Source organism: Jatropha curcas, chromosome 7 (genome assembly GCF_041381405.1).
Source record: "Jatropha curcas cultivar XTBG-Jc1 chromosome 7, XTBG_Jcur_1.0, whole genome shotgun sequence".
In the NCBI taxonomy this organism is placed as follows: Eukaryota; Viridiplantae; Streptophyta; class Magnoliopsida; order Malpighiales; family Euphorbiaceae; genus Jatropha; species Jatropha curcas.
The window spans coordinates 111257-123718 of NC_143157.1; the positions used below are offsets into that span (position 1 = coordinate 111257).

Genomic DNA, 12462 nt, shown 5'->3' on the forward strand with positions numbered 1-12462 from the left:
GGGTTGGGGTAAATATATCAGATTTCGAGTGGAGCTGGATTTGAGGAAGCTTTTAAAGAAATCTCTCTCTCTCTTAGTATAGGGGGTAAGGCTTTGGTTGTTTCGTTAAAGTTTGAAAGGCTTCCCAATTTTTATTACTATTGCGGCCGTTGTGGGCACTCATACAGACAGTGTGATTTATTGTCAAAGGAGCGAGAAGTTGACCAGTCTCTGCTTGTGTTTGATGAAGGGATTAGAGCCTCTCCATTCTGGAATTCAGTGCGTCTATCAGCAGGTTTTGTAGGATCGAATTCTATTCGTCATCAACTTTTTCCCAAGCTACATCAGGACCAGGGTGTTATGGACAATCTTGATACAGATGCCACGAACCCTGTAGAATCTAATGGATAGGAGCGGGAGGTGGTTGCGGAGTCCAATTTGGGTAATAATGTGATTGGTGTAGATGAGGTTCTTAGCAAGCTTAAACAGATGAATGTCCGAGTCTCGTCCCATAATAAAGATGTTAGTATTGACGATGATTGCTTTACTAGACTTATGGAGGGTTTTTCTGTGACTCACAAGGTTAGTTCGCCTCAACAACCTAATACTAATTTAAATTCAACTGTTCCTTCCAGCCTTTCTTCTGTTTCCACAACCCATACTATCCCTAGTCCCCCCCCCCCCCCCCCCCCCCCAATGTCCCTTTCACTACTGCACCTGTTTCCCTTAATAGCAAATCCAGCTTTAGTCCACATACCCCACATGTTGATCCTAGTGACCAACCAGCTAAAGCCAGTGCTGTTATCTCTCCTATCCTGAATGATCCTTACCTTTCTGCTAGTTCAGTTGACCTTAATAATTCTTCTCCTATTCTTTCGACCACTCCTAGCCAGTTCACCTATACCAAGACACCATCCAAAATTTCTTAGAAGCGGATGGCTCGCACAAATCAAAACTCAACCCCTTCCTCAGATCCTGTGATGTTATTAGGAGGGAAGAGGAAAAGTGTGAGTCTCGACGATGTGCAATAGGTTGGTAATGAGATGGAGTTGGGATTGAAAAAATTTAAGAAAAATTATAGTGTTGTGATTGGTAGCTCAGACAATCTATTGGCGGAGGCTGGCTTCCAACCCCGCCGTTCACCATGAGTTTTTTAATTTGGAACTGCAGAGGGCTTGAGAACCACGAAGAAGTTCGACAACGGAAGAAGCTAATTCAGCTACAAGATCATGAGCTAATTTTTCTTATGGAGAACTCATTAACAGATAATGAGGTTGATAGACTTCAAAGAAAATGTGATTTCAGTAATGGTTTAGGCGTTCCGTGTGATTAAACTATTGGCAGGAGAGGTGGGTTAGCTCTTTTGTGGTCTAGTTCCTTTCAAGTTCAGTTACTGTCATACTCAGATAACTATATTGATGTTGAAATTAATGGTAAATGGCATTTTATGGGTTTCTACTGCTGGTCTGAAGAGAGTAATAGACATCTCTCCTGGGATTTATTGCGCCATTTGGCAGGTAATTTTGGCTTACTTTGGTTGTTTTGGGGGGACTTTAATGAGATTTTATATAATAGTGAAAAAAAGGGTGGGAATTTTCGATCTCAGCTGAAAATGGATTCCTTCCATCTTACTTTGGATAGTTGCGGTTTGAGTGATTTAGGATATATAGGGTATAATTTTACCTAGACAAATGGTCAAGAAGGGGATTCTAGAATTGAAGAATGCCTTGATAGATTTACGGCTTCTGTGGCTTGGGTTGATCTCTTTCCTGCATATTCTATCTCTCATTTGTTTCGGTTATGTTCTGATCACCGTCCTATTTTTATATCTCTTTCAAAATCGACAGCTATTAAACGTAGGAGAAGAAGACCTTTCAGATTTGAGTTTATATGGTTGAGGGATGATACCTGTAAGGAAGTTGTTCAAGATGCTTAGGAGGGGGCTAGGGGCACAGGTGTTCATGCTTCTATTGAGGAAAGATTTAAATGTTGTAGTGAGGCATTGCGAAAATGGGAGAAAATTCATTTTGGGCATGTTTCTAAGGAGATTTCGAACTATCAGAAAATGCTTCATGAACTTCAGGTTGAGGTGCAGTCTCGCGATAGTATTGAGAGGCAAAGAGCGTTGGAATCGAAGTGAAAAGAATTACTAGCCAGGGAGGAGGTAATGTGGTTACAGCGCTCTAGAATCGATTGGTTGAGGGCAGGAGATCGAAATATATCTTTTTTCCATAAAAAAGCTAATAGGCGTTAGAGAAGAAATCAGATTTTGGGTGTTCAAGATGAGTTAGGCCGTTTGGTTGATAATGAAGAGGGGATTTATAGGGTTTTTTATAAATATTTTTAGGAACTATTTTCATCTTCTAATCCATCTGCCTATGAAAATGTGTTGAATTCAGTAGAGTCAAGGGTAACTATGGATATGAATCTAGACCTATGTCAACCATATTCTGAAGAGGAAGTCATTTCTACTTTGCGTCAAATGCACCCCTCAAAGGCCTCAGGGCTAAACGGTATGCCCCCATTCTTTTTTCAAAAATTTTAGTCTATTGTTGGTCTTGCTGTCGTTGCATTAAGTTTTATATATATATATATATACTCATACTTTTTTGAGGTATATGTAGTTTTCTTGTGATGTCTACTTCTATATGCTTGTATATGCTTGTATACTGAAAAATGATGCTATTATAGAAATGAGCTCATGTACATAACTTAATTACATCTGTCACAATATTATGTACGTAGCTTGCCATCACACTATGGAAGGAAACTTTCCTATATTTGCACTATAGTAATTAAAAAGGTTTTGCTTACTTCACTTTTGCAATTCCATATGATAACCGAAATACTGAAAATTGAATTAACAAATGGTATATTGAAGCATTGAATATGATTATTAATATATATAATAAAGGGAGTGGAAAATAACTTTTTGATAATCAGAAGCGAAGTTAATCAGAGTAATGAGATAATCAATTTTGAAAGAAAGGAAATTTTAGTATGTATTGTATAAGCCCCATTCTAACTTGTCTCAACTCAAGCGACCTGCCCTTACCCAACTCAATCCAATCCATTAAGTTTTAAAAATATAGTAGATTATTATTAGGTGGCTAATCATTATAATTTATGCGTTGGGTGGGATCACGAATTCACTAGATAAATCCACAGATCTGATTCATTCCAAAAATAATATTACGTATGAATATGTATGGTGTGTGTGTCTATGTGTTTAATTCATTTGAGTTGATTTAGTTTGATTTGTAATTTTGAATATAAATACTAAATTATTTTACATATTTAGCAGGTCTTACCTTTTAAAAAGTTGCTAATTTATATAGTAAAACATTTGTAGTTTAAAATTTATTGTACACTTATATATAACTAAGTATTTTAATTTGGTTTTATTTCTTCTTGGAATAATGTTGTTGATTATTTATTTATTTATTATTATTATTTTAAAATACTTGTTTTGAAATGCCGTTAGAATATATTTTTATTTGTGAAAATTGCTATATAATTATGTTTCTAAGTGCATTTAATTTATTAGTTATTTCTATTAAATAATTGTATTTTATTTGAAATTATTTTTATCATTTGTCATTTATTTGACTCATAGGTTTACGTCAAATCCGTTCATAATCTATGGGTTTAAAGAGTTAACGAGTTGGCTTGGATCAAAAAAATCGACTCATACATATATATTGAATATTTTAAATCGATATATCCGACCTAACTCAATCCATATGCAGCTCTAGTATTATTATCATATGTGACTTTTCTTATATGTAAGAAAATTATTTTGATAAAATTATAATAACTTTTTGTATTTATGTGATAAAAAAATTATGTTGATTTTAAGGTGAGTTTAATTGTGGATTGTATAAAAGGTTTTTTTTTTTTTTCAATAAAATATTTCAATTATTATACGTATAGTTTTTGGTTGGAGTGTTTTTGTTATTTTAAATCTCACATTTCATTAACTCAGCTTTACTTATTGAAAATTCAATATATCAATCAAATACAATCATATTGTACTTTTCAGGAAGTCAACTCCCAGAAATTAGGTCGATTTGAACCAACCAAGACCTAAGATATAATTAGGATAAAATTGACAAAAAAAAAAAAAAGAGTAAATTTGCAAAATTTCATAAAGTTTGTAGCATTTTGATATATTAGGTCAAATATCATCACCCTTACACAAATTATTATATAATAAATTTGACAAAACTTTTATTTGAATTAATTGATTTCTATAAAAAAATAAATCACTTTATATGAATTCAAAAATAATAAAATTGAATCAAAGCAAATCAATCATAAACTTAAATAAATAAATAAAATATAAGCTATGTGTCAATTAAAAATGGTCGAATACTTAAATTCACTTCTAAAATTTATTATTTTAATTTTATGACACCCTATAATTTGTAAATAATTTATTATGCTTGTGAATTTATAAATTTTCAATAACCTTGCACCTTTCCTTGCTAACGATATTTATTTTTGGAAATTTTAGTTTTTATATGTAATTTATTAATTTGATTTGTAATTAGCATAATTTTTAGAATAATAATTTTTACAATATTTAATTTAATTGATTTAATTTTATAAATTAAAGTGTTTAATAAAATAATTTTATAATTTTAAATGTTTGATACATGTAATTTTACTAAGTTAAAGTTGTTGGTGGATGAAAGTAAAAATTAAGAACCTCGTAGGATAAAGTAAAAAAGGTTAGCTAGAAATTATGTATCTGCTCATCAAAATCAAAAAAACACAGACAGCTACGCGCGCGCGGGAGTCCGCCTGGTTTACTGACTAATGCTGAGTTTTAAAAGATTTGCTCAAACCCGATATTTGTGAGACCCAAAAACCAAATTTATATTTTCACCTGTGTCGCCGCTCGCCTCTACTCTCTTCTTTCTGCCACTGTTCCCCCCTTTGCTCTCATCTGAATATGTTAAATAACTAATCTCTTCCATCTTTCTAACCCTAAGAACTTCCATCACCATCGATTCACCTTTTCCTCTCTACTGCCTCGTTAATGGCTTCTCCAGTGGCCTAATTGAGCTATAGTGGTCAGGTAGCTATAACCTATTTCTTTTTCTTTTGACGGAAAACCCATTTCCTTAATTTGGTTTCTCTAGTTGTATTGATGTTGGATTTTGATTTTTAGCGACTGTTCTGGCTTTTTTCCCTGTTATTACAGGTGCTTTGACTATATTTTAATTTGGTGTGTATGACAGGTTATTTTGTAAGTTTGTATTTGTGTTTTGTCCAACGCAGAATTTGTGTTGTATTGGATCTATTGATAGTTGTTTGTTTCTCTTGTGTCTGTTTGTTTTTTTAGCTGAATTTTTAATCACTGCCTCCTCTAATTGAGCATCTGCGTTTGATCCTGCAACTGTTGATAATTTAAGCTTGCAAGAAAGCTGTGGTTGGAAGCATATTTTTGTTTTCTGCAATATCACTTATTATTTCTTGAATTTCTTCTTTCTCAATATCCTTTTTTTTTTTATCTCTATTTGATTTGTAACCTCTTCTTTTATCCTAGCTTCGAGTTCCTCCAGCCCAAATAAAAGCTTTATACAATTGTATTAAATAAAATTTTACTGTCTCCACAAAGAATGGCTGAGTTTTTTTTGGCAAATTTCTAATCTCCGTCTAAACCATATATTTTTGCCTTGTTATATATAACCCCGCATTATTTATTTACATTAACCATTTCTAATTTCGAATCTCTGTCTAAACCATCAACTTAAAAAAACTTATCATTTGGCCAATGGATTATCGATTAACTTATTCCTGTAAAATTTATTCATCCTTGAGTGCTAGCAAGAGATGTTTTAGACAGTGTTTGCTATGAGTAAACATGAAATAATTTTGCTTTTTCTAATCTCTGTGATGGATATTTAAAGCAGGTTCTCTTTACTAGTTATTTCTCTCTCTCTCTCTCTCTCTCCTCTCTCTCTCTATCTTCTAATGTTCACTTGTTGAGTTACTAAACAACAGCAATATTTAGTAATTCTCTACCCTGTCTTGTAACCTTACTTGAAGCAATGTATTGTACTACCAGTTCTAATTCAATGATGTACGAGTTCTCTTCTTTTTCTTTAGTAAGCTTCACATATAAGTTGGTAAGTGCAAATTATGGAACAAGCAGAGCCAGGCTGCAGTGGAGCAGAAGCAGTGTTAAATCTTCAACCCAACTCTTCAATTGCTATTGCTTATCACCCTCTCTTTGGTACTCATGATGATCTGATGCTCCTTGAGCTTGACGAGAAACTCCTTCCCGAGGTACTTCAACAAAGGTAATCTAAAATCTGATGTCATTTTAGGAATTCATTTAATATCACTTGTCTTTGGCCTCTAGTCATTCAATTTAAGGCTTTTATCTTGTAGGGTTACTTTAAGAGGTCAACCGGATGAAGACGCTGTTCTTTGCACTCAGTCGAAAACCTACGCCATAAAGTTTGTTGGAACTTCTAATTCTTCTTTCCTTATACCCCCATCAGATCAATTTGCACTGTCAGAAAGTTCACTAGATTGCAATGGCAAATTTCATGACCAGCAACTTCTTGCACCTGTCATTAAGGTTGCACCTGGTAACATGGAACTCGTTGAAGTTTCTCCAAAGCTTGATAAGCTCAAGTTGCTTCTCTTACAGAATCCCCTCAGGTCTGAGGAGGTCCTAGAAACGCAGGATTTGGATGTGGAAAAAAATACAACTGGATTGTATAGATGGGATGATCTTGTCGACAGAGTTCAGGCGAGCAATGATGAACTGAGAACTAGTTTGTTAGCTCTTTCAGCTGTAGAGATTGATGGGTATTGGAGAGTTGTCGATGAGAAGTACATGGACATCATTCTAAGGATGCTTTTGCACAATTTGGTATTGAATGACTGGTCATTTGATGCACTTAATGAAGGTGAAGTTGTGAGTGTGCTAGCATCTGATGGATTTCCGGCCAAGCTTGCCCGCCATTGTTTGGATGTTTATGGTAGCAAGATCGATGGCGTTGTGGGCACAAGTAACATGTGGAAGTTGGATGAAAGGCGAGTATGTGTGCATTTTGCAAGAGAGATTTTGAAAGCGGGGAAAAAGAAGATGGAAAATTTTATGGGAGAATGGCTGAAAGAGATTCCAGATGGTATGCAGGCAAGTTTTGATATGTTGGAAGGTGAGGTTTTGACAGAGAAACTTGGTGTCGACATGTGGGTTCGAGCATTCAGTGTTTCTTCTTTGCCGTCAACTCCAGCTGAGCGCTTCCTCATGCTCTTTAGGGAGCGGGCAAAATGGGAGTGGAAAGATTTATACCCATACATCAGGTTTTGTTCTGTTTGATTTTTATGTTTTCCCTTTATTCTTGACATGATCTTTCTATGGTGTTAATTGTTGTTTGTGGAATTATTCTTCAGGGATCTAAAGGTACCTGGTCTTTCTTCTGAAGCTTTGTTGCTCAAATACACAAGAAGATCGCAACCGAGCCCTGATGCTGAACCTATTTTTAGTGCCAGATAGTGCCAAATGGTGCCCTTGCTGGTTTTTTAAGGCACTTTGCAACCTAATAAGTGAATTGTTTCAAGTGGTTTAGGTTGTGCATACTTTTTTGTTATATATGAGATCTGGTCGGTCATACAATCTAGGAAACTAAAGCGAGAGTGTGAGCACATTTGTTATGTGATTAGTGTTGCTTCAGTGTCAATTGAAGCTGCAACAGTTACTCAAGTCTCTCGCTAAGCTAGTTAGTTTCATCGAAGGAGACAGTAGAAGAGCTTCCTGGACCCATTAGTTCTGACTAATTTTTCCTTTTTGCTGTAACGAGTTGTTTCTTTCCTGTTAAGATTGAATGGGATTATTTTTTTCAATTAGTACAGCCGAAGCAATAGTGCAATTTAAAGCACGGTTGAAAATCTAAATTAATGGTTACATCTTTTAGTAAATGTTAAATCAATGCGTTGATGTGGAAGAACTTAAAGATGGAAGAAAACCCGTACTGCCAAATGCTATTTAATGGTAATAGGTTTTCACCTGGGAGATTCTTTTTTTCCTTTCTTTAAATTGTGTCTCCAGCCACCGAAAAAACTTGAAACTGTGTGTCTAATGAAAGATTAAGGTTGAGATTGTCACTTCCCTTTTCCATGGCTGTATAAAGTTTCACCTGTCATTTCAGTTAACAAATTGGAATATTCCTCTTTAGAAGTTTGTCTTCTTAGGTCTCAGGTTTGAGTCCACCTTCTGCCATAAAATGCATGTGCTGTTCTTTGGGATAGTGTGCTATCTACTGTTATTGTAAGAAGGGTTTTCCCTGGGAAAAAAATATATACACATACAAAAAAAATCTAGAAACTACAAAAAGTGACTCAATTCTAAGTCAAACAGATTTAGGATATGAGAGAAATTAAAAATGCTTAATCATCAAAAGACTATCTATTTATTGCAAGAGAGATATAAATATCTTACTAAATTAAAATAATAATAGATACAAATTATTTAATAATCAAAAAGAAAATAAAAAATTATTATCAAGAATAAAATATTTTTCAGAACTCACCTAATAAAAAAGTTTCAATATAAATATATAAATTTAAAAATTTGAAAGGTTTAATTATGTGTATTCTATTTGAAAATTTATTTTTTTAAAAATATATCCAATCAAATCATTAAATATAAAGAAAAAAGAATGTTAATAAAAAGAACATACTTTTTTCTTTTTTTATTTCTCTCTTAAATAAAAATTTTAAATTATAATTAAAATAGAATCAAATATTTAAAAGTAAAATATAAAAATTTTTAAATGTCTTCTTATCATGTATATTTATTAAAAATAAATTTTAAAATAATTTTGAAAAAGTAAAAATTTAAAAATTTTGAAAGGTTTAATTATGCATATTCTTTCTGAAAATTTATTTTTTTAAATTATGCCCAATTAAATCATACAAACATAAATAAAAAAAAATACATTTTTTTCTATTTTATCTCTCTCCTAAATAAAATATTTTGTATATTGTATTTGAAAATTTTATTTCTTAAAAAAATATATCCTATCAAATCATATAAATATAAAGAAAAATAATATTAATAAAAAATATACTTTTTTATTTCTCTCCGAAATAAATATTTTATATTATAATTAAAATATTTTATTTTATTTGGTATTTGATTTTCATTTTCTAAAATTTAAAATTTTTAAAAAATAATTTGGCTTTTGAAAATTTTTAATTGGAATTTTTGGATTTTTTTCTTTATTTTTCTATATTTTGATTAAATGATTATATTTTTTTTTAATTTTAAAAAATTAATATTTACATAATAGCAATATATTTTGAAATCTAATCTAATTTAAAATTATTCTATTTTAATTGGTACTTGGTTTTCATTTTCTCAAAATGTAAAATTTTTTAAAGATAATTTAGCTTTTGAAAATTTTAATTTTTTTAAAAGATAATTTGGTATCTGTTTCTATATATAATCATAGTTATTGGCTTACATGTACAAGATGATCGTTTTTGCATAAAATATATAGTTATTTTGTTTCTAATTGTATACCTATATGGTTACTACTTTGCTTTCTTTTTTTTGTTAGTTTGTTGTATGTTGAATTTTTTTTTCTTTCTTTCGTATAGGGCATCAGTTAGTATATTTTCACACATTTTTACTTACATTTATAATCCAATTATCTTCTCGCGGGTAAGCATCAATCATCACACTCCTCATTGGATTCAATATCTCTTGGAATCATGCATTTCCAAGAAGAGCTTTTTGCTTTCGTCATCGTTCCTACCCAGCAATAATATCCAATCAAAATTGTGCATGATTATAGTTATATGCTTAAAATTGTTCTACTTGATTTTGAAGATGCGATTCTTATCTTTTTAAAATCTTAATATGTACCGTTATTTTAAGCATCAATTTGCCTTTATTAATTTTATGTTAGTGTGAATTCTTTCTATTTTTTAGTATAGCTTCAAGCAGAAAAGAAATATTTTGTATATGCTATATTGATACTAATATAAACTTTCGCGTTTACAATATTATTTCCTTTGATTGTGGTGATGTTAAACGATTTAAATTTATTGATGTATAAACTTGACCTTACGAAAGTGACTGAATTTCTCAAACCGTTGAACGAAGTGATCATTGAATGAAAAATATGGTCATTATATATATATATATATATATATATATATATATATATATATAAGAAACTATTAAACAAGACTCTTAAATTAGTTTTTCATTTTTATATGTATGACCATATTTATTGGTTTACACTTAATTTAAACTTTTGAAGTTTATTTTTTAATTAAGAGATCTTTTGTTTTTATTAATTTATTAGCAAATACAATTTATAAATTATAAATCTATATACAATAATAAATAATCTTTTAAAAAAATAATAATAAAGCAACCCACGCAATACGCGGGCCTTCACCTAGTTATAATTAAAATGGAATCAAATATTTACAAAATAAAATATAAAAATTTTCAATTGTCTCCTTATCATATATGTTTATTGAAAATAAATTTAAAAAATTTAAAACTTAAAATTTTCAAATGCTTAATTATCTACATATATCTATTTAAAAAATAAATTTTATAAATATATCAAATCAACTAATAAAATGTAATTTTTTAATTGGCTATAACTAAGATTAGTTTAGTATATTTTAAATTCATTAAGGCCAGTATCGAAACTCTCATTATTTCCCATATTCTCACATTTATATATATAAATTTTTCAGGTACAATTGCTCAATTGGTTTCTCCCTTATCACTCATCACTTTTTAATTGAAGTATTGAACCCAATTCTAATACCAATCATTTAAAATCTTATGTTCAGTGAATAGAAATATTGATTTCCATCCATATAAATTTATTTCTGTCAATTCAAATTAAAAAATAAATAAATTATCCATTTATATCAAAATGAAAAAATATTTATTTTCCAAATATATTAATTGAAGTTTTTATAATAATAATTTTTTTTTGACATTATAATAATAATATTTTGATACTTATTTTGTAACACCCCTTCCCGGTCCACCCGTAAACCCGAATGAACCGGACCGAGATGCTACAAACTGGTTGACTGTATGGTCTGACATGCTGAAGTCATAATGTATATTGAATATAATAGCATGCTGATGTTGTATACAAAAATAATGTAATTTATATTTACAAAACATGATACTAGTTTACAAGATGAAATGGGCCCAACTGAGTGCCCTGTACATGCCATAAAAAGGGTAGACAAAGATACATATTAAAATGAGTAACTACCCTGAAGACTGAGTCTTCTACAGATGAACTGCAGCAGTTGTAAGCTGACTCTCTACGGTCCAATCTCAAAACCTGCGAGTTAAACAGGTAACTCGCTGAGCAAATAAAGCTCAGTGGATATCTCAACAGATAAAGAAACAATTAAACACATACATGTATAGAAAGAACCATGTAAACACATATGGCACATATAAGCACACACATCATGATACTTTCATGATACCTGATTATCTTTTGTACTGTTTATAATATACTGTATAATTCATGAAATGTTATGTCAAGATATCTGTATGGCTCCATAAGGTTATAGTGAAACCGAAGTGATAAGAAAAACTGTATGAAACTGGATGAATACTGTATGCTTGGCTGCTATGGCCCATATATAATCATATCCACTCAACGGCCTGTAGCCGGAGTATCAAACTGTATGAGGTGCAGATCTGCTATCCTATGTCGCGACATAGCCTTATCTACATGGTTTCTACCTAACCTCAATGGAGCATAATGTTGATATGTCAATAATATCACACAACATCATAGTCATAGTTCATAACTTCATAATTCATAATGTTTATTTGATTTCACATCATTTGCATGCTTGCATGTTGTTTTGATACATGTTCTAATGTTGTATTTGATGTTAAAATGATTGGAGGCATATAAGGGAAGCAAAGGAATACAATTGCATTGAAAAAGAAGTCCAAAAATGCATGAAAACACAAGTCGCGAGCGCGCCTTGCAAGGTCGCGAGCGCGTAAAGCACCAGATGAGAGACAGTGAATTATCGGGCACAAGTCGCGAGCGCGTACTTGAAAGTCGCGAGCGCGAGAAGTGCCAAATGAGAGACAGTGAGTTCCCAGGCCAATTTCGTGAGCGCGCGATGAAGGTCGCGATCGCTTACAGGCCAAGGGCCAAGTACGCGAGCGCGCACTTCAAAGTCGCGAGCGCGAGATGTGCCAAATGAGAGTCAGAGAGTTTGCGAGCACAAGTCGCAAGCGCGTACTTGAAAGTCGCGAGCGCGAGATGTGCCAAATGAGAGCCAGAGAGTGTCAGGTGAAAGTCGCGAGCGCGTAGTTCAAATTCGCGAGCGCGAGAAGGCAGAACTCGTCATGCAATTCGCGCGCGCGCTTCCAGCCTGCACTATCTGTACTCTTTTGGTCATATCTCTCAATATACAACTCCAATTTGGATGATTCAA

General features: G+C 32.1%; 1 protein-coding gene across 1 annotated transcript; it reads left to right on the plus strand.

The window, feature by feature from the left end:
* The first annotated feature begins 4816 nt into the window (after positions 1-4816).
* On the plus strand, positions 4817-7848 carry LOC105641008 (uncharacterized). Its single transcript, XM_089723625.1, has 4 exons — positions 4817-5062; positions 6097-6290; positions 6382-7308; positions 7399-7848. Exons 2-4 carry the CDS (start codon positions 6130-6132, stop codon positions 7499-7501), a joined length of 1191 nt encoding a protein of 396 aa, XP_089579751.1. The 5' UTR covers positions 4817-5062; positions 6097-6129; the 3' UTR covers positions 7502-7848.
* Positions 7849-12462: the final 4614 nt, after the last annotated feature.

Bases quoted from the DNA above. Each gene is read 5' to 3' on its own strand.
- LOC105641008 (XM_089723625.1), top strand. From the start codon at position 6,130: ATGGAACAAGCAGAGCCAGGCTGCAGTGGAGCAGAAGCAGTGTTAAAT. The intron at 6,291-6,381 runs GTAATCTAAAAT...TTTATCTTGTAG, and splicing joins CCCGAGGTACTTCAACAAAG to GGTTACTTTAAGAGGTCAAC. The intron at 7,309-7,398 runs GTTTTGTTCTGT...ATTATTCTTCAG, and splicing joins GATTTATACCCATACATCAG to GGATCTAAAGGTACCTGGTC.